Source organism: Porites lutea, chromosome 12, assembly GCF_958299795.1.
Source record: "Porites lutea chromosome 12, jaPorLute2.1, whole genome shotgun sequence".
Classification (NCBI taxonomy): domain Eukaryota; kingdom Metazoa; phylum Cnidaria; class Anthozoa; order Scleractinia; family Poritidae; genus Porites; species Porites lutea.
This window is the reverse complement of record NC_133212.1, coordinates 19,606,502-19,632,552: the sequence shown is the minus strand read 5'-3', so window position 1 is coordinate 19,632,552 and position 26,051 is coordinate 19,606,502. Positions and strand designations below refer to the sequence as shown.

The 26,051-nt window shown below is 41.3% G+C and overlaps 1 protein-coding gene and 3 non-coding genes across 4 annotated transcripts in view; 3 read left to right on the top strand and 1 right to left on the bottom strand.

Annotated features, from left to right (window-relative positions):
- LOC140953837 (uncharacterized) overlaps positions 1–26,051 on the top strand; it is a 148,203-nt gene that overhangs the window by 16,000 nt on the left and 106,152 nt on the right. Inside the window, exons 20-46 of the mRNA XM_073403217.1 lie at positions 31–172; positions 725–1,035; positions 1,616–1,754; positions 2,020–2,345; positions 3,674–3,815; positions 5,085–5,407; positions 6,206–6,347; positions 6,971–7,296; positions 7,905–8,046; positions 8,725–9,047; positions 9,543–9,687; positions 10,234–10,559; positions 11,227–11,359; positions 11,675–11,997; positions 12,718–12,859; positions 13,254–13,576; positions 14,349–14,490; positions 15,816–16,120; positions 16,821–16,959; positions 17,319–17,644; positions 18,345–18,486; positions 19,723–20,045; positions 21,038–21,179; positions 21,652–21,977; positions 23,304–23,445; positions 24,192–24,514; positions 25,281–25,425. Of these exons, the coding sequence (XP_073259318.1) occupies positions 31–172; positions 725–1,035; positions 1,616–1,754; positions 2,020–2,345; positions 3,674–3,815; positions 5,085–5,407; positions 6,206–6,347; positions 6,971–7,296; positions 7,905–8,046; positions 8,725–9,047; positions 9,543–9,687; positions 10,234–10,559; positions 11,227–11,359; positions 11,675–11,997; positions 12,718–12,859; positions 13,254–13,576; positions 14,349–14,490; positions 15,816–16,120; positions 16,821–16,959; positions 17,319–17,644; positions 18,345–18,486; positions 19,723–20,045; positions 21,038–21,179; positions 21,652–21,977; positions 23,304–23,445; positions 24,192–24,514; positions 25,281–25,425 (6,163 nt within the window). The remainder of the gene's footprint in view (positions 1–30; positions 173–724; positions 1,036–1,615; positions 1,755–2,019; positions 2,346–3,673; positions 3,816–5,084; positions 5,408–6,205; positions 6,348–6,970; positions 7,297–7,904; positions 8,047–8,724; positions 9,048–9,542; positions 9,688–10,233; positions 10,560–11,226; positions 11,360–11,674; positions 11,998–12,717; positions 12,860–13,253; positions 13,577–14,348; positions 14,491–15,815; positions 16,121–16,820; positions 16,960–17,318; positions 17,645–18,344; positions 18,487–19,722; positions 20,046–21,037; positions 21,180–21,651; positions 21,978–23,303; positions 23,446–24,191; positions 24,515–25,280; positions 25,426–26,051) is intronic.
- On the bottom strand, positions 13,832–13,917 carry Trnam-cau (transfer RNA methionine (anticodon CAU)). The gene is given in 2 exon segments: positions 13,832–13,867; positions 13,881–13,917. It is a non-coding gene; the product is annotated as a tRNA-Met (tRNA).
- Trnam-cau (transfer RNA methionine (anticodon CAU)) lies at positions 18,852–18,937 on the top strand. Its single transcript is given in 2 exon segments — positions 18,852–18,888; positions 18,902–18,937. It is a non-coding gene; the product is annotated as a tRNA-Met (tRNA).
- Trnam-cau (transfer RNA methionine (anticodon CAU)) lies at positions 22,494–22,579 on the top strand. Its single transcript is given in 2 exon segments — positions 22,494–22,530; positions 22,544–22,579. It is a non-coding gene; the product is annotated as a tRNA-Met (tRNA).

Sequence of the window (26,051 nt, the reverse complement as noted above, 5' to 3'; positions counted from 1 at the left end):
TTCAGTTTCTCTATTCTTTTATTTTTGTAGTATTTCAGAGGAAACCGGGACCAGAATACAGTGGTACAACATCGTCTATTCCCACAAATCAAAGCCCGTTACATCCGGGTTCATCCTTGGGGATGGTACAAACACGTTTCTATGAGAGTGGAGTTGTATGGATGTTCCACAGGTAGGATAGAAACGTTTAGATTCTAAGATGAGGACTACTACGAAGACGAGATTTTCCCAATGCTAAGTAGTGCTCGCGCGTGAAACAGTGTCATTAGACTGATTTTTGTTTTGGCGCGAAAATCGCGATAGCCGTGGTCATTCTACTACGGGTTTTAGTGAGAGCGTAGAGCCAGTGGTGAAAAAAAGTTTTCAAATTTTAGAAGTTTTATATTATCATTTTGTGATTGAAAGAGGGATTAAAATCCCTCAATAAAACTATAAAAGTCAGAGCTCGTCCTCGTAAAAGTCAAATCTCCGGAATGGACAAGTTCATGAACGAAAAAGTAGCAGTCCATTTCGTGTGAACAACAGTAAACGTTCAAGTTTGTATGTGTTTACAAGTTTAGAGAACTCGTGCAACCACGTTCCCAGGATCCTCTCCTACTCGGCCCCCGTGGCGAGAGAGAGGAACCTGGGGACGAGGTTGGAACTCGTGCGGATAAAACCTTAAGATCGCCTGCGCTAAAAATAACTACAGCTCACCTGTTTTTAATCAAAAACACTTTCTTAGGACGCTGTTCTCTTCCGCTCGGTCTTGAAGACAAGCGCATCACAAACGGCCTTTTATCAGCCTCTACCTACTACAACGCTCACCTGGCTCCGTGGCATGGCCGACTGAACCACCGCTGGTCATGGAGTGCGCGGACCAACAATCTTAACCAGTGGCTTCAAGTTAGTTTTGTGGTCGTTGTCAAGGTGACGGGTATTGCAACTCAGGGGAGACAGGATTATAATCAATGGGTTACACAGTACATCGTCTCATACAGCCCGGACTCAACCAACTTCCGATTTTATCGAGAGGGACGAAGCACTAAGGTAAGAGTGATTTTTAGCATTTTTAATCTATTCCGGGTCAGTTCACCCTTATCAAAAAATAGCAACAACAATTACAACTTAAAACACACATTCTTACGAAAGAAAAAAGAATAACATGATGTCGTGACAGAAAAAACAACTAAGGAAGCATCTTTTGTAGAAGAACTGCGTCTGTGTCTTTAACGGGTGGTTTCCACCTCTTCACTTTGATCTTGCTGCGTTAAGCTTAAAAAATGGATCAATGTTTTGTTAAACTGTACTATAAGGGTGGGTGACAGAGACTTTTCATGCGCGGTTTCCGATTGCGGTCAAGTCTGCCTCAAGCGAGAAAAAGACCTCTGGTACCCAGGGCATTCTGAGAATGTTTTGCGGGACGAATTTTGACGCAGTTCCCTACGCAACCCTGTTATTGGCGATAAAAGAAGCGATGGCGTCTCTAAAACAGTCCCATGATGCAATTCGGCACAACACTAACCCAGTCTCCCGCGACCCTACTATCTCTAATCACCAAACTAGCATTTATTAGCGATAGAATAAATGTTTTATCATCTGAAAATCACAGCTAACTTTTGTCACCTTCTAATAGCTTTTCAGCGCAAACAGTAACAGACACTCCATTATCCACCATGATTTCGTCAAACCATTCAGCGCCGTACACATCCGTATTTACCCAAGAAGATGGTACGGCTGGATATCCATGAGAACTGAATTTTACGGCTGTTTTGGTATGTAAATAACTTAGCATATTTTCGCAGTTTTAAGGTGAATGATTCGGGTCTTTCGCTTTATAAGCTCACTTGAAAGTTTCGTGCCACTCAGAAACTAACTTTCGATATAATAATTATTAGATAATTAGTCTCTACTCTTAGCTCTTCACAGATCTTACTGAAGGCGTCTTGGTGCACAGTATGTTCCGTGTATTTTTGTTTTGTTTGAAATTCCACCAGTTTTTTCAAGACTAATTTTGAGTGTTCTATTTTGTTGTATTAGTGTCGGCATGTAACAAGCCTCTGGGATTGCAAAATGGAAGGCTTCGAAATTCCAAGATAACAGCTTCGTCAGAGTGGAACCACAAACACGCTGCTTGGCTAGGGAGACTTGGCCGACCCGCGCGGAGCGGCTATGCAGGGGCCTGGTGCGCGAAACACAATAATCATTACCAATGGATTAAATTTGACTTTTCTCGTCCAATGAGAATCACTCAAGTGGCTACTCAAGGACGACAGGACTATGACCAATGGGTTACACGATATACAATTTCTTCTAGTGTGGATGGTACGCATTGGGCACTGTATAGGGATAAAAGCCAAGATAAGGTAACTTGACAATTATTGATTTCCCGTATTACTCAGTTGGTAGTGCCACGCCCTTAAAATCTGGGCTGAAGATAAATGTTCCTCCTTTACTCTGACAGATGTATCAAATCAAATTAGACTGGAAGCTTACCACAACCCTGTTTGTGTGGTTGACTGTGCTTTGAGTTAATGGCTTTGTCGTTTATTAATTCAACTATCCTGCGTAGCAGGCGTGATTAGATAACAGGAGTGCTTTCCGTGGAAGAGTGCTCCGCAGCGCAAAGCGAAGAGCGAAGCTGCAAGGGAACATTCTCAAATCAACTCATCCTCGTTCTTCTCGCGACTTTATAGCGTAAACAAAGAAAATAATGCATCCGTCGGCGTGAATTGAAGCATTCTCACCAGCTGCGCAAGTTCAACTTCAAGCTTTCTTAAAGTCCCTTATTTATGGCTTTTTGGTCAAATTAACAGCGTTAGTCAAGTGCAAAACAGAAAGTTTTAATCAGATTTTGCTCAGGCAGCGGTCAGAAAACAGTTGTATTATTAGCAGCTAAAAATCAAGGAGCCAAGCAAGATGTCGCCACAGATAATTTTTTTTTTATAACAAAAACATTAGATGTTCACCATCCATTTGAATTGCGCACAAAAGATGAGGGAAAAATAACAGGCGTATTCTTTCTTCCATCTTTACTGAGGACTGCGTGACAAAACGTCGCGAGGTGTCGTGACGAATAACACGTGACACCCAGGTACGCGGGAAAACAAGCATTATATGTTTGCAACAACATGAACACATGATAACTTTAGCTAAGATCGTACGTGTGCGAATAATTTTCTAAATGAATTGAAATTTATTTCCTCAATTATGGGTAAGCAATGAGTGAGAAGGCAAAGATCAATCGGTGAGTCATTATCGATAATTGAAATCGTATATTATGTCTCTCATGTGTTTTGACACCGAATACTCGATCAATCGCCATTAGGTTTGTTATTATGATTTGTTATTTATCGGGATGAGCCAATAATATGAAATCGTGTACGTCCGCTTTCAATTTAAAAATAGAGAAAGGCAAATAATTTACATTCTTGCAAAGTTCGAAAGCTGATTTTCTGTTGTTATACGTAGTTAAAACAATCCGGACTTTGCTGTCATTCAATCTCTTCTCTTCTGCACTTCACCACGGCAAGCCATTGGAGTTCATTTCTATTTTAATACCTTTTATCGTTTCTTTGTACCCTTGTTTGTCGCCTCATAAATTATATTTTGTTTATTTTCCTGTATGAACGCTCATACTTTTAATATGCATGGCTTCAACGACAAAACGCTAAACGCTTTTGTGTGTTTGCAGTACTTCCAAGGAAACCGTGACCGCAACAGCATTGTCACGCACGCCATCAATCCTCCAATTTTGGCGCGTTACGTTCGTATTCACCCAAGGGGATGGCGAAGTCACATCTCGATGCGAGTTGAGCTGTATGGATGTCGGGCAGGTTAGAGACGTATAAGTGATTAGTGAAAATTATACCATATTTTTAAAATTGCTTCCTGACTAATCCCGTAACAACAAACTGGAGAGAACAAGGAGCCAGGAACCAAGGACGTTTCAGGTTGCCCTTCCCCCTGGTAAACAAACGGTTTTAAAGGACTAAAAGTGCTTGAAAATACAGACGGATGATGACCTAGAGAGTTTAAGTTGGTTGTGGGATACTATAATCTTTAAACGTGGGATAATTCATTTCATTTTTATTTATGTATTAAAGTCTGCATAGGTAAGGGTTGTTTACAAATTCTTGCCTCCCCCCCCCCACCCCCGCTAGAAATATGTATCTTGCAGACCTTTGCACGACTCGGTGTTGCTCACAAGTTAAGCTCTGACAGTCGCTCTTAGAAACTGAGGGTGTGTTCCTTTCGGTGAATCCAAAAACGGATTTTAGATCTAAGAACGGATTTCGCGTTCCTTTCGGCAAATCCAAATCCGGATTTTTGATCTGGTGAATCCTTTTTGAAAAAGGATTCATTGGATTTGAAATCCAAAGAATCCAAATCCAGATTAACGGATCAGTGATCTACACTGTTCCATTCACAGTGGATCCGAAATTAGTCAGATGATCCAGCGGTATTTCCAGTTGAAGTATTCCCATAGAGGCCGTAGAGTTTCCTCGTTGCTGTCATTCGCCGCAAAACATCTGAAAACATTAGAGGATTGTTCCTGGTACATTAAAATATCCATATTGCTTGAAATCAGAAATAAGTAAAAGTAACAAATGAACTGCTATCTAACTACAAACTCGCTTGTAGACGCGACAGGCACTCGATCGTGTTACATAAAAAAATCACAGCTATGGAACTGGATCAAACTGGCCGACATTCTTTAGATAATTTTCAATTTTAATGCGCTTCTTTCTTTGTCTGTTTCATATGTTCCATCGTCGCTATTCGAACTGCCGACCACTAAATTCTGCACGGTATAATCGCATAATTTGTCAAACAGTAGAAAACACGTCATTTTTTGAGAGGCTGTCGTGCATATTGCACGCGTTGGCGAAAGGTTACCAAGGTTACAAATCCAATTTCGGATTTCACGTTCCTTTCGACCGCGAAATCTGGCAAATCTAGGATCAAAAATCCGTTTTTGGATTCGCCGAAAGGAATACACCCTGAATTGGTGACCAGCCACAAATAACCCGTCTTGAGAACTCTTACTTTTCTCTCTCTCTCTTTTCTCATTGTCCTCTTTGATTTTTACATGCGTATTTCAGACCCATGTGATGTTCCTTTGGGAATGCAAGATGGCCGTGTCTCTAAGGGAATGCTTACCGCTTCCTCCATGTACAACCATTACTACGGTCCCTGGAATGCCAGACTTCACGCGCGAAACTACGGCTCCATTCGAGGAGGCTGGGTTGCTAAGTACCGGAATAGGAATCAGTGGATACAGATTGACTTGGGCGTGGTTACAAGGGTGAAGAGAACCGCTACCCAGGGACGGTATGATGCTAACCAGTGGGTCAAGTCTTACACGGTTTCTTATAGTAGCGATGGTTCCAGGTTCTATCCTGTTAAGCATGGAAGGAGAATCAAGGTAACCGTAGCAAGCATTTACTCTCAAATTCTCATAAGCGCTGGTCTCCCGCGTAGATGATCTTTTGGCTTGTCACAGAATACTCTTGGAATGCGTCACGAAACGTCTGAAAAGTCAGAATGTTTGCGTCGTGGGAGGCTACATCAGATTACCCTACGAGCAGAGGCTTCTCTTTTGCATGGCTCTAGCGCATACGAAGTCGTTCGCGTCGCTTGTATGTCGGGTAGTTGGGCGTAAACAAACCAACTAAGCGACAGACGTTCCACGAGAACGACTACTTAAACACTAAAAGCTATAAAGGAAAGAAACCGCAGGGTAAAGCTACATAACCGCACAACACAAAAAAACAAGCCAACAAAGAAGAAAAACTCTAAACTTCGCCTTGTAAAATACTGAAACACATGCAGTACGATTTGAAATTACAACTAAATAGGTTTCATTTGAGTGTCAGCAAGGAGCTTTTTCGGTCGCTAGCGTAGCCAACTCTTTGATTAGTCTCGTTGACCTCTTTTTTCTTAATATACACCATGGAAACTGACGAAAACTGAGAGAAGACTAAGAATGCTTTCTAATAGTTATATTTGGCTGGGCGGGTCATTCGGTTTGTAAAAAGAAAGCGCCTTTTTGAACAATGGTGACTTCAAGTCCATGAACATGTTTCATATTGCTTTAAAATTTACCAGTCTAACTGAAGACGAAAAGAAATACGCTTTACGAATAGACCCGTACGGCCGGCCTTTTTCTGACAAACAATTATTTGGTCATTTATTTCACGTTATCTTCTTTGCTCTCTTGAAGATCTTCCAAGCAAACATGGAAAGACAGCTTGTTGTGTTTCACAAGTTCAGGCCTTCGCTCAAAACCCGTTACGTTCGTGTTCATCCCAGGACCTGGTATAGCTGGATCGCCATGAGATTCGAGTTGTATGGCTGCAGATTAGGTAGGTTATTAGTCAACATCGGCCTATAAAGACTGATCAACGTAGCGTGATATGACCTGGCTCAGGCCTTTGTGTTCAATAGACTGTTTATCATTCGAAATTATCGCACACATTTTGAGGCTTCTGCGGCGTACGAGATGTAGGAACACAATGTATTGTCACGCACAGTTAATTTTGTGTGCATCTGTACCTGTGTTTGCAACTAAAGCGGGAGTTGTCTCAAGAGTCAAGTATGCTGTCCTTGGCTTATTCTATCCTATGAAAGTGATAAGCTGGTAGAAAGGAAAACATCAAAACAAAACATAAAGAAACACATTTTACATTCCATCTACTTTACCTTATTCAGTGGGTAAACACTGATGACACATGCTAGCGTGCGAGCAAGCTCTTCATTTCTGGCGATCGAAGCGAGCCGCAGAGGAAACGGAGAGCTCTCCCTGTCTTTCCCTCCCTCTCGCTCCCGCGTATCCTCGCGCGTATTGCACGCGTGACCTCTCGTGACACCCCTAAATAGAAAGCTTGCTCGCAGCTGGAGGCTAGGTACAGATAGATATCTAACCCCGAAAGTAAACTGCTGCTAATCAACAGACTAACATGTTGTCGTCATTTCTCCTCACTCATAGGCACACGCTGTAACCGACCAATGGGAATGCAATCTGGCCGCATAAAAAATCACATGATCACAGCATCGTCGATTTGGAATGTTAACCATGCCGCCCACCTCGCTCGTCTTCACGGTCGTCGCCGCGGACCGTATATCGGGGCCTGGGCCGCTAAATACAACAATCGGTACCAGTGGCTGCAGGTTTACTTTGGCGGAGCGTCAAAGATCATCAGGATCTCGACCCAAGGGAGACAAGACGCTAACCAGTGGGTGACACAGTACTATGTGTCGCATAGTATGGACAGGGTGCACTTTTCAGAGTATAAAGAACGTAATAACAGGAAGGTAATCATTGGATTTATCTTTCAGTTACGCCATATGATAGCTGGAGTAACCATAATCTTATTCCGAGGGTCCTCTCGTACAAGGAGGAGAGGACTCTGAGGTCGAAGTCTCCTTTCAAAAACGTTTGAATGAAGACATGCCCTTATAGTAGTCAACTTGTTGACGTAATGTATTAAGCAAGATACACTGTCTTTCGCTAGGATTTCTCAACCCTCGGTTTTTAAAATTAAAAAAAATAACAACTTTTTGTGTAAAATTTCAGTGCGAAGTATGGCAACTTGTTATCAAGGGTTAACCGAAAAAAAAAAACAGAAACAACAAAGCATAAGAATCAGGGGTAATGTTTTTATCTTCATTCGTTGCACAAGTTTCAGCTAAAACGTGAACTTTCGCATGAACGAAAGTCACGCTCATAAGCAAGTCTTTTTTCATCTCTCACTAGCATTAGGTTCGTCACGTGTGACGTAACGGTTAAAACCCAGCTTAGAAACATGTTAGCGTTCTAAACAGGAACTTTTCATTTTCTGATGTAAACTCAGCCTGAAAGGACAAAAATCTTCCTTTGTCACGCCACTGCTAAAACTTTTTGCCTTATAATTGTTTTCCAGTATTTCAGTGGTAACCGCGACCGCAACACGGTAAAGTCCTACCTGTTTGTTCCCGCCATTCGAGGCCACTACATCCGTATTCATCCTTGGGGATGGCACGGTCATATATCCATGAGAGTGGAGTTCTATGGATGCCGCATAGGTAAATATTTTTAGTGTTATTCGAGTTCTTGTTTTTTGCTGATTTAGTGGATATGACCACCACCAACAACACCATCACCGTTATCTCCACTATCATCGTCAGCATCGATGTCATCTCCATCGTATCATCAGTCGAGCAGCATAGTGACTCTTTACTGTTTGTCAAATTTAGGTCATCGGCGTCCAATGTCGTTGCTCACGGTCGCTTAACATTCAAATAGGTCTCAAATATCATCCATTCAGCTCATTGTTTAGTAACGTGTTGAAGTAACGGGACTCTTTTCCAAAGTCACAAGTGCCCTGCCTGACCATGGCCGGACCAGTTGTTTTGACAATGAAATAGGATGTTTTTTCCTTCGTGCATACTATTTAGGATTTGACTAATCTGGCTGGATAGGTTTGATCTAAAGGCAATTTCACACTTTGATGGGAATGCCGCGGCTCTGGCCAGTCATTTCCGAAAAATGGAAGCGCATTAAGAGTCAACTAGAGTGGAATCAAAGCGTTAAGATCAATGTGACATGAGACGCAATTAATGTTACTTGAATAGACTACTCGCAAGCAAGATATGTGAGCGTGTGAAAATTGTACAGCAATGTTATGGCGCTAAAGCAAATAACGCGCGTTTCCGCAAAGTATGTTTAAGCACCCAACACGATCTTTACCTACCTCTTTTCAGATCGTTACACGATGCCTCTTGGTATGGAAGACGGAAGAATCCTATCGGGTCATCTTCGGGCCTCCTCGTCGTACAACTACAATCACGGACCTAACCGAGCGCGTCTGAACATCTACGCCAGTCACGGACGAACAGGAGCCTGGGTGGCAAAATACCGCAGCTCCAACCAGTGGCTACAGATTGATTTAAGGCAGATGTGTATCATCAAAGGTATCGCAACACAGGGACGGCGTGAGGCCCATCAGTGGGTAAAAACGTTTCAGCTGTCGTACAGCCGCTACGGAGCACGATTTAGGAGTTATGTGTCCTATGGGCGTGTTAAGGTAATTCTTTTAACCCTTTAAACCTTTGTATCAAAATTCAAATTCTCATTTGTTGTTCCTATACGTTTCCCTTAAAAGCGGTGGGGAGAAGTTGTTGAAGTGTCAAAGAGATTCATCTTCTGTGATCAAATCCTTAATTCTCGTGACCTCTTTGTCTTATAGCTTATTGATGTTACAAGAAGAAATTTCATGCTGACACTATTTGGGGCTGAAAGGGTTAAAGAGAGTTTGTTCTCCCATAAACTACGCTTTGGTACTTAATCCTCATCGGATCAATTTAGGGTTCTGGGAAACTGCCCACCTACCCCTCCCCTAACCCAAAATTTTGCCCCAAATGAGACGCAAATGTTAACTTTGAGTTAGGTAAGGGGTATCCTCATCCTCAGCAGTTTTACCCTTTAAACCCTGATAGTACCGACATATGTTTTCTCCTTATAATAACACTAAAGGTCAAGTCATCCGTTTTGTGACTGTTTCCATTTTTTGTGTTTTTAGGTGTTTCGTGGTAATTACGACATTTATCATACAGTCGCACGTAGGATAAACCCGGCCATAAAAGCGCGATACGTCAGGATTCATCCCAAATCGTGGAATTCCTACATTGCTATGAGGGTGGAGCTTTATGGAGGTCGTTTGAGAGGTAAGTAATTAAAACGTAAAAATAGATGTATGAGGCAGTTTTAAGATGTGATGGAAGGGAGGAAGAAAGGAAGAAAGAAAGAAAGAAAAAGAAGAAACACACGCACAAATGAATAAATGAATACATGCATGAACGAATATAGAAAGAAATGGTTAGAGAAGAGATAAATAAAGAGGATAAGGTTTTGAGGTCTGAACGTGTACTTTGGTAAATGTATGAATGAATGAAGATATGGATCAGAAGTCCAAACACTTATCGAGACGCAAATGACACTAGTGTATCTATGTGTGAAGTAGTTTGAAATTTGTAAAAGGAGACTTTTGGTACCCTCTCGCTTAGCTTAGCCTCCCATGTTTGGAGGGCCTATACGAAATACGACAGAAGTTGTAACGTTTTAAAAGAGACTTCTTTGGCTACATTTTTGCCTGGTTCTCTCTTAGTTTTTTTTCAATGGTTTACAAAGTGGAATCTGAAATTTCGCTTAATTATTGCAGTTTTGTGAATTCACAAAAATACTAAGTTCAATAAATACTTTACTTTTTTCAGAAAACTTCTGCGATGTGCCAGTGGGCTTTCAATCAGGCCGAATTAAAAACAATCAGATCACAGCCTCATCAGTGTGGAATAGATACCATGCCGCGTGGCTCGCGCGTCTCCACCGCGCGCGTAGAGGCAAATACATCGGTTCGTGGTCCTCGCGCCATAACAACCACAACCAGTGGTTGCAGGTTGACTTTAGAAGGTATATGAAGGTGACGGGCATTGCAACGCAAGGACGACAGGATGCCGACCAATGGGTGACAGCTTACCGTTTATACTACAGCTCTGATGGTGTGTACTTTTCCTCAGTAAAATACTGGTGGAACTCTTACGTGAAGGTAAGAAAGAAGGTTCTTTGTACCGGGGTGCAAAGTGATTCAGTTTTACAGCTTGGCATTTAGGCAAGCTGTAGCTAGTATGTACTAGCTGAAAAGTCATTTCAGGTAGTCCCCCAAAATTTTTTGATGATCGAGATTGATAACAGTTCTTCTGTTATTTGAATTCCCAAACAAACTTCACTTGTCCGTAGGGTAAGTTTAGAACAGAATTCACGAGCCCAAGTGTTTCCAGACTCTTCACAGTCCCCTATTTTTTCGTGAGATCTTCTTGATTTATCGCGTCTTACCGTGAGTGGCTGCCATCTTGATTTTCAAATGTACCGAAGGGGGTGGGGGGGAGGGGCGTCGGGGAATATACATGTAGCTCTAGCGGAAGGGGGGCGAGAAATGCTTCCTCCCAAACCGCCCCCGCCCCCTAAGTAGTTTTGACACTCATCCAGTCTAAAGTGTTTCACGAATATGCTGGGCTCTATAGGTCGAGGGCAAGGGTAAAGGTTATTATTTTTATACAACAGGGGGGAAAACCAGCGATGAAACTCACGGATTTAATTAGTTTTGAAGGTGTTCTCATGAGTGGGTTTAGTAGGAAAGGTGAACAGATGTTGAAATCCTTTAAACAGGCTTATAAATGTTGTTGCTTTCACTTTTACAGACATTCCAGGGAAACAGAGACCGTCTGTCCGTCAAAACGCATCCTATTAACCCACCTGTCTTTGGGCGGTACGTTCGAATCGTACCACGTGGCTGGAGATCACACATTTCCATGCGGCTTGAGCTGTATGGATGCCCTTGGAGTAAGTTGTTAGCTTCTTTACCGTTAAAATCAAAAAAGTCTTTTCATTTGATTTTTTTCTAAAATTTCAATTCAGTAAAGAAATTAATTGATTAGTGGCCCGTCAAATTTTTCCAGCGTTTATTTCTTGCTCCTCCCGGAAACGAAACGTTCGCCTAGCTAGAAATTAGAATGCTTATTTCATCGTGGACAAGTTGTCGTAATCCTCTTAGTAACTACGCTTTAGTGGATTGCTTTACAGATTTTGTTTGTTCGTTAACCCAGCTTAAACAGTAAAATAGCGTCACAATAAAATAATAAATCTGCGCTACCTTAGGTCGCTGTGATATGCCGCTTGGTCTTGAAGACAAGCGTGTGCACGACAAAATGATGCGCGCTTCGTCATACTACAACTACTACTGCAGACCAGCCAGCGGCAGGCTCAATGGGCGCCGCGCAGGCCGGTACGGGGGAGCCTGGTGCGCAAAGAGAAGTGACAGGCGCCAGTGGCTACAGGTGGATTTTGGCGCCATTGCAAAAGTGTCACGTGTTGCTACCCAGGGTAGACAGAATACCGCGCAGTGGGTGAAAAGTTACTATCTTTCATACAGCAGAAATGGCTACAGGTTTATAACTTACAAGGAGAATGGTCGAGCTAAGGTTAGTAAAGAGCAATGGCTTATTGTTGTGAGTTACGAAAAGAGCTCGTTTCCTAATTCAGTTGTCTAGCCAAGAAACTCGACATTGCAGGGAAATGTCCTTCTCGTGTTGCTTTGTTTAGACAAACCGCTGACGTGTCCTTACGAAGACAGAGTGTATAACGGAGATTTACACGGAGACAAAAAAACCAAAACATAAACGAAAATGAAAAGAGAAAGGAAATAGAGATTAGGAGTGTAGAAATTCCGTCTCCAGCTCCTAACGTGAAGTTACTTATAGTTTCAAGGTTTTATTTCAAGTAATTATACAAAATATCCACTATCGCGATTTTTTCTGGTAATAATGTCTAAATTCCAACTTGTATTCTTAATCACTGGTAAAAATATTTAGCCGTTAACAAAAATTGTGTATGTTAAAAGCAAAGGTCATTTCCATGAAACAAGCTGCAAAGCAAAAGCGTCACTGAAACAGAGTCAAGGTGACGGCGTCGGGGATATTCACAAGCGAAAATAGAAAAATAATTGTATCCATTTTCTTTCGTTACTTCAATGAGTGTCTGCAACAACGCAAGAACTTTATAAAATCGTTCAGCTTTTTTAGGAGAGTTACTTAACAAAATGTTAAAGATATATTTTTTCAATGTTGTGTTCAGTAGACGCTCTTAAAATGTAACAACTGAACATGACGTGATATCAACTATTTTTGGATATATATTTTTAGCTATTCATCGGAAACTACGACCGATTCGTAATTGTACGCCACCGGCTCCGTCGTGCAATCACTGGGCGCTTCTTCAGATTTCACCCGGTCACGTGGTACTCCTGGATATCAATGAGGGTAGAGTTGTATGGCTGTGTCGTAGGTGAGTATAGGCCACTGTGAGGAATATCTTAGAACTGTTTTAAGAGCAGCTGGCTTGAGTAGTGTTTCATGTAAACCTGAAGACACGTTTACATGGAGAAAAGTTTTCCCGGGAAAGAGAGTCACACTCCCAGCTGAAACAACTTTAGCGAGCGTTTATATGAGAAAAAAATTGACCGAAGAACGCTCACGCATGCCCTGATTGTCTCGCTCTAACCCATCTGGGCGATCCAAGTGTTTACGTGGAGAAAAGTTGGCCTGGCTTTAAAATCCTACAAAAGGCTATGTTTTTTTTGTTGTTGTGTGCATTTAAGAAAATGATTATGCGTTTTCTGATTTTTGTTTCAGCTTCTTTAGGACAGTAAGGCTAACGCTTCGTTTTTTCTCTTGTTAAGGCGCCCGCTGCAACAAACCCCTGGGAATGCGCAATGGCCGTATCCGCCCCTCACAACTGAGCGCTTCCTCCAGTTGGGCCCGAAATCACGGTCCTAATAACGGCAGACTGTTTTTCTATCGGCGGGGCTACAGCGCAGCCTGGTGCGCGCGCCATAATAACCGTCTCCAGTGGTATCAAGTAAACTTTGGTCGCCCCACACGGGTGGTGAAGGTCGCTACGCAGGGACGAAAGGATTACCGTCAGTGGGTTACTCAGTATTATTTGACCTTCAGTCAAGATGGGATACATTTTGCGGAATACAAATACAACAGCCATCGAAAGGTATAAACCTCTTTTTTCAGGTAGCGTGGGTTTCCATTCTCGCGTTATTTTTACGTACGCACTGACTTAAATTTTACGTGCGTAAATAACGGTAGATTTCCACTCAATTATTAATGTACAGTTTTCAAGTCTAAATCGTTTGAATTATAACCGCACATGCACAAGTATATGTTAATAATAAATAAATAAATTTTTTAAAGAGAAACGCGAGCAAAATAAATAAATGAATAAAGAAACTAAAAAATAAAAGTGTTGTGCCCCGTGTGAGGATCGAACTCACGACCTTCAGATATCTGCTATAGATTATGAGACTGACGCGCTGCCTACTGCGCTAACGAGGCATCTCTACAGGTCTAGGTGATTTTTTTGTTATGACTTTTGGTTGAACTATTCTTATAAAAAAAGAATTTTTAACAAAAAATAATGAAAAGAATAGTGATTATGTAGATTACGAGCAGGCCCTCTTCATTGAGCTTAACTAGGGTCCATCACTAGAGAGAGCGAACGGGCCCGGAAAGAAACTGAGAAGAGCTCGTATTTCTCACTCGTAACTTTCTTGCCCACGCGTGGGTACCAACGTAATGATTATGTACGACAGTGGCAAGTCGATCGTTTAGAAACATTTAAGTACAAGCAAGAAGAAGAAAGAAAGAAGTTGATCTATACTCAGTTTTGTTCCACAAGTGTGCTTTTTTACGCTAGTACTCCTCTACCCCTTGTTGACTTTAACATATCTTAAAACTTACAAAAATGGTATCCTTTTTTGTTTTAGTATTTTTCAGGAAACAGGGATCAAAACAGCGTCGTACGGCACCGACTGTTCCCTAGAATCAAGTGTCAGTACATTCAAATCCATCCTTGGGGATGGTACGGACATATTTCCATGAGGGCTGAGTTTTACGGATGCGCTGAAGGTAAGATGTATTTGACGCTATTCACGTCCTAAACAGGATACAATTGCACTCTCTTTTCTCAGAGACAAAAGCCACCGTACACACTACGGTTTGCCGGATCGATCTGTCCGTCTAATTTTACAGTCAGTTCACGTGCTAGGACTTTTCAGGTCAGTCTTTCCAAGCAAAACTCAGAGATAAAAATTTGCCTAAAATCGGAGCGATTTCTAATTACCTCAGGGTTTCATGAGGTACCTCTCTCTAAGGTTATGTTCACACCATACTGCTGCATAGCTTTTCGTGCCGACACTAAAAGCTATCCGGTATAGCAGCGGCGGATCCAGACCTTCCGATAGGGGAAGGATGGTGGCGAGGGAGGGGGGCGGGGGGGGGGGGGGGTTGGGGGTCATACATACATACATACATACATACATACATACATACATACATACATACATACATACATACATACATACATACATACATACATACATACATACATACATACATACATACATACATACATACATACATACATACATACATACATACATACATACATACATACATACATACATACATACATACATACATACATACATACATACATACATACATACATACATACATACATACATACATACATACATACATACATACATACATACATACATACATACATACATACATACATACATACATACATACATACATACATACATACATACATACATACATACATACATACATACATACATACATACATACATACATACATACATACATACATACATACATACATACATACATACATACATACATACATACATACATACATACATACATACATACATACATACATACATACATACATACATACATGTTACATGTTTTATTTAGTATATCAACTATTTCCAAATAACTAAAATTACAAATAACAAAAAATTCCTAACCATATATTGCTAATAAGTCATTAATTAATTAAGTCCTATCTCATCCACACCCTGAGATAATTAGGAGGGGGCGGGGGGCGGTCTCAAAAAATTTTTTTTCCGGCCCTTGCGGCCTCAGTTTGGTCTAAAACTAAGAGAGGGGAGCCGGCCCCCCCGGGCTTCTCCCCTGGATCCGCCACTGTATAGTATGAACACCTGTCCTATATGTGACTGTCCACTCTAGAGATCGGCGCTGCCGGCTTCGCTCTGTTATAGAAATCGCGCCGAAATAACCGTTCTTGTGTGTGAACAGAAGCCGTATCTGTTATAATTTTTCGTGCCAGCGTAAAAGCTTTCCCGTATATTGTGTACTTAGCCAAAATTCTCACTTTTTTCTTTCTTCTTCATGTTCAGATCGTTGTGTTATGTCGCTTGGTTTGGAAGACAGACGAGTATCAGATGGTCAATTGACCGCCTCAACTTACTACAATTATCATCTGTCACCCTGGTATGGCCGACTCAATGGACTCTACTCATGGAGCGTGCGCAGTAACCGCCGGGGACAGTGGTTCCAAGTGAACTTTGTGGAGTTAATGCGTATAAAAGGCGTGGCTACTCAGGGTCGACAGAATGCCAATCAGTGGGTTAGAAGCTACACAGTCAGGTACAGCGGCGACGGAATGTACTTCAGATCGTATACACAAGGTCGTAGGGTCAAGGTATGGTACTTACTCTTTACTGTAAAAGCAGTTTTGTTACTTAGTTTTGTTAAAATGGAACGTACCATGCGTTTCAGATTCAAATGCTAGTGCCAACTCTCGCCACGTTGCTTACAGCTTCAAGATTAGCTTGGCTATGAATATAACAGAGAAAAGCCATATTGAATCAAACTTTGATATCGACGGTTTCAAAATGGACACATTGTTCATATGGGAACAGCGAAACCTTGTTATTTGCTTTTCTCCTTTTGAGCAAGCTGTAAAGTTATCCAACACCTATGCTTGTCGCCCGATATGCGACTTGAACCTATGACTCTCAGATTAAAAGTCTGATGCTCTACCGACTGAGGTAATCGGGCGGCTCACAGTATAATATTCATATTTAATGCTAAAACTCTCTGTAAGCTAATGACATGTAGTTGCCCCCTTTACAAATTGAAAGACAACTCTAATGATCAACACAAAAACAATAAGCATGGAGAACAGTCCTCTGCATCAGGGACCTCGTGTCCAGGCTCTTTCGCACCGAGGGACAGGGGGAAGAGAGACCCTTGAAACGAGTTGGCTAGAACGGGCCAGGCAAGATTTTGCGTCATAGAAAAGCAAAGTAAATTTTCCTGTAAATGATTCTGAAGAAAAAGTGTGCTCTTTTGGTTTTCCTCTCATTGCAGCTATTCTATGATTTGTTGTTTTGTTTCAGATTTTCGACGGAAATACCGACCGCCATTCTATCGTCTATCACCAGTTTACCAGGCCTTTCACGGCCGTGTACGTCCGTATTTATCCTAGAACCTGGTATGGATGGATATCCATGAGAGCCGAGATTTATGGATGCTCAGGTATTGAATGATATTTGCCTTTAACGTGGGGTACAGTGGCAACGCACACATGTGACAAATTTTGGACTTAAAAAAAGCTTAAGAAAAAAAGATTAGTAAGTATTTAAGATCAGAGTAGACTAACTATCTAGTCTAGTCAGATGTGAAAGAAAGGCAGAACTGTTTCCTGAGTGTTGTTTTGGCCAGGAATCAGATCCATTTGAACCGCTTCACAGTCTATCACTTAATCAACTGAGCTAACCAAACGGCGAGTGGTTTAAGTGGGCCCTTGCGTTACAGTAATTACACTTCATAAGCTTCTTAACATTTTTTCTGTATTGATCATAATTAAATCTTTATGTTTTTGCTCATTTTGTCAGCTTCTCCGTGTAACAAGCCTCTAGGATTACAAAGCCGTCGTCTTCCGGACAGTAAAATCACGGCATCGTCAGAGTATAACCAGTTTCACGCCGCTCGGCTTGGGAGACTGGGTCAAGTTAAACGCGGCAAGTTCGTAGGGGCCTGGTGCGCGCGATACAACAATCATTATCAATGGCTAAAAGTGGACTTTGGTCGACCAATGAAAATCAGAAAAGTATGTACTCAAGGTCGTCAGGATGCTGGCCAATGGGTGACGTCGTTCTATTTGTCTTCGAGTGTTGATAATGTGCATTGGTCCATGTACAGGTTTAGGAGCGGAAATAAGGTAAGGAATATACCGTGCAGGTATTTCATTATCAGGAAGAAAAATATATATCAAAATACAAGTTTCAAAGAGAGGTTTTTTGCTAGTCTTTATTACTGTTACAAAACAGAAAATGGTGAAAAAATGGTGACGTCAACAATCGCATTGCTGAGCACCATTTACAGACGAAACATCGAATCGACTGGGACTCTGCGACATGTGTTACGTATTCTACAGACTACTATCAACGACTCACTTTAGAAAGCTGGTTTACTAACTTAGAACAAACGACACCGAATCGTATTCGACAGTTACCGGAACGGTACCAACGATTTATTGGCGGAATCTAGCAAAACTAACTACGAGAGAACGACTGGACAACTGACAATTTGATTGACAATATTGAATAAACAATTGTTTAACTGTGACAATAGACGGATCGAAACGCACCGATGACATCACGAGTCTTCTTAGCCAATAACAGCACGGCTTCACTGACAGACGACCAATAACATCGCGACTTCATTGACCAATCGTGTCAATAACCAGAGTTTAATACCATCAACTGACGTGATACACTGAACTCACTTTGACTCTGAAGATGACTACTGCACAGGTTGTTGAAATGTCAGTCACTGTCAACAACAACAGTCCTATTCAGGACTACGTTCACCCAGACGATCATACTCAACTTACTTATTATACTCCATTTTATTTTTAGCTTTTCCAAGCCAATCGTGATCAGAACAGTATTGTCCAAAACGCTATCAACCCTCCAATTTTCGCAAGATTTGTGAAACTTAATCCACGCGGGTGGTACAGGCATATCTCCATGAGAGCTGATTATTATGGTTGTGTTGCCGGTAAGTTACGAACTAAGATACGGGTGTATATTAAAGGTGGTGTTCATATTCATGCTATTTAGCAGTGCTTGCAATCTGCCCGGAGCAGGCCTTAGTCCATATGTCTGCGTATTTGCTTCAACAAGCAGGTTCAGGTGTAGTTCCGAACCAAATCAATGGGTATTTCACTAATGTTTGCGCTGCTTGTTTTGATCTTGCGTGTTTGACTTTCAAACTGTTTCCACCAGCGCACTACTTGAAGTTCAATTGACAATATTTTTTCGACTTACCATTACTTATTACTTATTATTTTTTTAAAATTCTTTTCTGATAAAAATGGTTCAATCAAAAGTCATGACAAATAAAAACACCCAAACTGCAAAGATGCCTCGTTAGCGCAGTAGGCAGCGCGTCAGTCTCATAATACAAAGTAGACATCTGAAGGTCGTGAGTTCGATCCTCACACGGGGCATAGTTTTAGTATTCGTAGTTTTTATTGTTATTACGTCCTTCAAGAATCAGTCGACAACTTTTCAGTTTAGCTAACATAAGAAAATCAGAGGTTCTTTTTTTTGCAAACGCAATTGATCGCTATCACGTATGTTGCACAATGTCGTAGCGAAATCAGGGGAAGCTTGTTTCGTTAACTTTTCACTCAGGTTTGTAAGATCACGTGATGGTGGGGTAACCCGCCTAGCTGGGATCGGATTTGTGATTCATCAAATTGGCACAAAATTCGGATCATCCTTGGTGTAAAAACCTGTGAAGTTTTTCTTTGTTTTCTAGCTATTATCTTCCTGGGCTCTATTGTGCCGACTTCTCAGTGGCTTGCTTTGTATTAATTGTTTTACGTCACTCGTGAGTTTCACAGGTTTTTACATCGAGTATGAGTATATAGACTAACTTCGACACGGTATGTGTCCTGTCGAAGGACGTTGTTCTATAGAATGATGGCCTAGAAAACGTAGATCGAAAATACGGCAGCACATGTAGAACCCAGTTTTGCTCCCTACCGTTCTTTACTGATTTTCATTGACCCTCCCTCAAGGCCAGTTTACGTAGAGGTGGGGGACCCTAGGCCCTAGGTGGGTGAGGTAACCTGGCTGTCCATATAATCTCTCATTTGAATTTGATAACGTTTACATGATAGGTGGGGTGACCCGCTGCATATTACCTCACCTATCTGAGGTCCCCCACCTCCATGTTAACAGGCCCTTAGTAGAGAGAGTTGACTATACTTAAAATTCCTTACCTTAGATCGATGTGATATTCCCCTCGGATTTCAAGATGGGCGTGTTTCACGCGCCATGTTGACCGCCTCTTCCATGTACAACCACTACTACGGACCATGGAACGCCAGACTTCAGGCGCGGAATAGAGGCCAAACGAGAGGAGGCTGGATCGCTAAGTATCGGAATAGGAAGCAGTGGTTACAGGTTGACTTGGGCGTGGTTACAAGGGTCAAGAGAATCGCTACCCAGGGTCGATATGATGCTAACCAATGGGTCAAGTCGTACACGCTGTCATACAGCAACAGTGGAATCAGGTTTATACCATACAGACGAGGGAGAAGAGTTCAGGTAAAAGGAAACTTTAGCTTCGAGGACGGGAACGACAGCGAAAACGTCACTTTTAAAATGAATTCGCGTTTTTTCAAACTATGTCGCGGTCATTCCAGTTTGCTGAAAATGTCAAATGTAGGAGTGACTTTCCTTGGAATTAAATTCTTAGGGAACGTACTAAGTTTAGATAGAGAAAGACAAAATCCTCGTCGCTTGTTTACGTCCTGCATAAAACGTGAAATTCGGCTTTTTCACGTCGTAGTCGTGTAATGGCGGCAATTGCTTAATAAACGTATTGCTTTTTTGACGTCCTCGTTGCTGTCGCCGTCGTCACAGCTAAAGACAATGTCAAACGACGTGATTAGATTGCTGACCAGAAAGAAAATTTTCTCTATCTACGATACCTTCAAAGATTGAAATTTCAGCTTCCTTTTGAGAGTCTCTAGAGACCCTTCGTCTTTGATATCATTTTAAGAGCGAGATTCAGGTCTTGGTTGCTGTTATTATCAATTCTGGTTCTTGGTATTACAGTATTTGCCCGTGAGGTTCCAAGATTATAGTCAGAAGGCAATAAATCGGTAAATTCTTATTTGCTTCAGTCAGACTCTCAGTCTCTTAGTCAGCCAGTGAGTCAGTGAGTCAGTGAGTCAGTGGGTGAGTCAGTCAGCCAGTCAGCCAGTCAGTCAGTCAGTCTATCAGTCCACCGGTCAGTCATTTCAACCATTTGGTAAATCAGTTTGTTTGTTAGGAAACTTGTTTAATTTAATTTAGTCTGTGCCTTCCTCCGATTTCTTCCCAAAAATGCGTCTTTGTAATGGTGTTGAATCATTTTCCGAGGAAACGCTGAAACGTCATATTTCTAGACGTGCTTTAAAGTGGCTGCAGAGTCATTCATTAACTTTTTATTTACAGTAATTTAGTGGTCTGTGCTTGGACGAATTTCCTAAAATAAAGTTCCAACTAAAGGAATAAAACTCTGTGAGATGATTTGTGTTTTCTTTATTGTTTAGATATTCCAAGCAAACATCGAACGTCACTTTGTAGTGGAGCATAGGCTCCGTCCCACTATCAAAGCTCGATACGTTCGTATTCATCCCATTTCCTGGTACGGGTGGATTGCAATGAGAATGGAGTTGTATGGCTGCAGACTGGGTGAGTGGTATACGTACAACGTAAGCATTGGCACCAGTTATAATGAGCATGATACTTACAAGCAATACTGGTCAATAACAAATTATTCATTTTCTTTGTAGCGGCAGGATTAGCTCAGTCGGTAGAGTGCTTCACTGCAGAGCGGCAGGTAGCGGGTTCGATTCCCGGGGCTCGACCAATACTGAGGGTCTTAAAATAACTGACAAATGAAGGTACTACCTTTGCCCTGCAAACGGCTAGACCTTCGTTTGGCTCGGATTGCAACGTAAAATGGCGGTCCCGTCTCCAATAGGAGACGTAAAAATAGAGTCCCCAATTAGTACTTTCGTGCTAAATACTCTATTTCAGACTGTTACAGGCATTTATTGCTGGGAACATCATTTTAAAAAAGGCAAGGGACGTGCAGAACATTCTGCTTCTACAATAATCATATCGAGCACTTTTAGAAAACAATCCTTTTTGGTGTCAACAGGAACTCTTTGTAATCGCCCAATGGGATTGCAGACAGGCCGAATCAAAAACAACAGGATTACGTCATCATCTGAGTGGGATCGGTACCATGCCCCTTTTCTGGCGCGTCTCCACCGAAGACGACGGGGACGGTACATGGGGGCCTGGTCAGCCAAGTACAACAATTACTACCAATGGTTGCAAGTTGACTTCGGAAAAGCAGCGAAGATTATTAAGATATCTACGCAAGGACGTCAGGACCTTAAGCAGTGGGTGACGCAGTATTACGTGACACGGAGTCTTGACGCGCTGCACTTTGTTCCTTATAAGGAGCGGAACAATATTAAAGTATGGAAAGCATGTATTAATTGATAAGTTGTAGATAAACCATGAGCGAAGGGTCATTGTGAACGCCCATAGAGATCTCCCGCGAATATTTTATCGTACAGTGAAACCTGTACGGACCACATATTACATGGGCACTCCATATTTACCTGAGGAATGGCTCAGTTTGTTTTAACCGTTTTTTCCCATATTTTCTGCAAAACGAACCCGTATGGAGGGGACACTTCCGTGAAGCGGACATCTACGAAGATCTCGTGGTTGTCCACTAATTACAGGTTTCACTGCTTCTAATTAATAATTCATCAACTCAGTTGATTTGTGGGTGCATTAACTCAAATATAACCAGTTGATTGGTCTTAACTTTAATGAATAATTAATGCTTTTGCAATTGTACCTATTTCTTTAAAAGTTCAGCTCAGTAGCAAAAGCTGTGGTTTTGTCGGAAATATTTGTGATACTTGTTTTGGCCTTGTGTGTTTTACTTTCAATATGTTTCTGCACATTACGACTCTCATCAGTGCCTCGTTAGCGCAGTAGGCAGCGCGTCAGTCTCATAATCCAAAGTAGTAATCTGAGGGTCGTGAGTTCGATCCTCACACGGGGCACATTTTACACTTTTTTTTAAGCTAGGTTTACAATTGATAAATTTTACACTTCATAAATTTTCCCGTTTTTTTTTTTATACTTAAGTTACTCGGATGCGCAGGCGTTTACATTAGACACGTATTGAGATTCCCACCCTTTACACACTGACGGTTACCAAGCATTGTTCCGCCATTTTGGTTTGACCGCAAAGTCTGATCACAAACCCAAAAGTATCAGGTTTCTTTGGGAGAATTGTTTACACTACAAAACATTGCGGTTTCAACAGTGATCGGATTCAAAAAATTCAAATTAGAATCTGGATTTAAAATCTCGTATCTGCGTATAAACGACAAAAGGAATGCAGTACCAAAATGTTCTGGATTCATGACGAATCCGGAAGAATCGAAAACGCACCGATCATATGATGATGAGTAAAACCTGTATCGCAAAACCTCGTTCGCTCGTGGGAGAGTGACTCATAAATGATAGGGGTGGGAGGGCGAGAGAGAAAAAGACATGGTTGCCGATTCTTTAACTGGAACGCAGACTTTTGGGACGCATCTCTGCGTCTAAACTTGCTGAAATTACTCTACAGATGAACAGATCGAAAAGGGAATTGTCTGTCTGAAAATTCATGTTTTTTAGAAAGAGTTAATTTATTGGATTTTAATAACTATCGCATACTAGTTTTGAAAAGTGTTTTGTTTTCTCACTTTCCCTTGTTTTCCTGTGTTTATTTTGCAGTACTTCATAGGCAACCGTGATCGAAACACTGTGGTCACAAATTCTTTCGTCCCGATTTTGCGTTGCCGCTATATCCGCGTTCATCCCAGAAGATGGTACAAACATATTTCAATGAGAGTAGAGTTTTACGGTTGTCTCACAGGTATTTTGTACAATTTAGAAGTAAAGGCAATTATCTTTTAGGGGTAGTTTTCACCTGAATAAACTGGAACAAAGTACTGTAGAACTGATCGAACAACGCCTTGCTATGTGATTTTGCCCATAGATATGTTTAAGTATTAAATCAAGATCGTAAAAACATAGCAGAATACGAGCGTGGTATGAATGACGTTATTAGCAACAATCATATACTAAAAGATACTGCTTACAGTGTACTTATTACAGTTTCTTGATGTTGCGGATTGATGCGATCACTAAATGATGTAATACAAAAGGCTGAAAAGACATTGAACTATAACGCACACCATTACACAATACAACTAACAATGATTTTTCAATACTAAGAAACACCCTGGTTACTACTCCTAACTGATTTTATCACACTTGCTCAAGTCCTAAGGGATCTAGCGTTGAATTGATCAGTTTTGTACAACACTTTTTCGTTTACGTATAATATGTGGACTGATCACTTATCTTTCTTGACCCAGCGTTAAAAATGAAGGGCTATCGTTTTCGTCCTCTTCTTCCCTACATATTTAGTCGAGTGACTTTAAACTAATTCTAACATGGCTACAACTCTGGGTTATCGCTGGAGGCTGAGATCGGGTGTTTTGCGATGGTGGTTGCTGAGGGAAAACGGGAGACCAGTTATACTTGGCTTTAATCTCATTATGTCATGACGCATAACATACGCAGTTTTAAGGAAATAACGTTTGCTTTATTGTTAAGATCGTTGTGTTATGCCATTGGGTATGGAAGACCAACGAATCCTGTCGGGTCATCTTCGGGCATCGTCATCGTACAATTACAATCACGGACCTGACCGAGCGCGTCTGAACATCTACGCCGGTCATGGGCGAACAGGAGCCTGGGTAGCGAGATATCGCAACACGAAGCAGTGGCTTCAAGTTGACTTGAGGCAGATGAGTATTATCAAAGGCATTGCTACACAGGGACGTAGAGAAGCCCATCAGTGGGTCAAAAGTTACCATTTATCCTACAGCCGATTTGGAAGCCGATTTAGGGCATATGTAGCTTACGGTAGAGTGAAGGTTGGTTTTGGATTTTGTCTTACAAACTGTAGTATCTTTTTTCGTGTACCGTATTTCCTGGAATAAGCGTCCACGCTCTAATAAGCGCCCACCTCTTAGGCCAAAATATCAAACATGCACCCCCTAGAATAAGGGCCCTCCTCCCCTTCCCCATCACTTTTTTTAATAGTAGGGATACAAGGAAACCTTAATAGTAGGGATACAAGTAAAACCTGTTTCTATTGCCTCTTTAATGATAACTCTATGTGTAAACTGTATAATGTAACTAAGGTACGCTTGATTACCAACAGGAGAACTTAATAAGCGCCCCCCTCGATTAAGCGCCCTCTTCCCATAAGCACCTATCCTTTCAGCCGAAATTTTAAATAAGCGCCGGGCGGTTTTTCAAGGAAATACGGTAATTTCTCTTTTGTGCCTGCCCCCTTCAACAAAGTAACTCAGTGCATTCTTATTTTGAAATGAGAGTTATCAATAAACAATAATTTTCCACTGTCTTTACTCTTTCGTACAAACAAAGTGGTCAGCCTTTATTTTGAATCAACTTGTTAATGAAGCGATTCTCTTTAACTTATTTAGTAACTGGATCTAACAACATTAGGAATTTTAAACCTTCTCTTAATTTACAAATGAGCAATTAAGCATTCTATTTACTACTATTAGTATTATTTTTATTATTATCATAATTTTTTCTCTTTGTATATTTCCAAATATTAATATAATTATCTCCTTAACTTAAAATTGTATTAAGTATTTTCTCTCTCTGTAGGTCTTTCAAGGTAATTATGACATTTATCACACGGTGGGTCACAAGATTTTGCCAGCGATAAAAGCACAGTTTATTCGTATTCACCCCCGATCTTGGTATAGTTACATTGCCATACGTGTGGAGCTGTATGGATGTCGTGCACGAGGTAAGGTTAATTTTCAGTAACGTTTGTTGTAACTAGTGGTAATCCGTTGTGTTTTTGAATTTTTAAGTTGGTACTTAGAGAAATTATGAAAATTCAGATGTTTGAATGGAGTGGACCTCTTTGGCTTGTATGCTTTGTTTTCCCACGCTTTTGGGGAAGTGCGTTCACAGTGCCTGCCTTACTCAAGTGGCGTTTCACATGACGTCACGGCGACCATATTGGTGTCTCAAAACAATGAAACGGCGGCCATGTTGGTGTCCCAAACCAGTCCTGTGGGAGTTGAACTCCTTTCTTATGCAAACGCTTTCTTTTGTTCCAATAAATTTGCATAGATCCTAGCCACGTGAGTGGAAACACTCAATAGGGCCATTTATGCGAGGAAAAATATGACGCGTCTTACAAAAGACAGGTCCTAGATAAGCCGCGAACTATCCCGTGTAAACGGCACATAATTAATCGTTTGTAATTTCATAAGAAGCGTCTTATCTAAGAACAGTCCTTAACACCTGTTCTTCGTTAAGACGCGTCTTAGCCAAGTCGCGTCTTTATGTGCCATTTATGCGGGATAGTTTGCCTCTTATTTAGGACGCGTCTCATGAAAGACGCGTCTTATCTTTCCTTGTGTA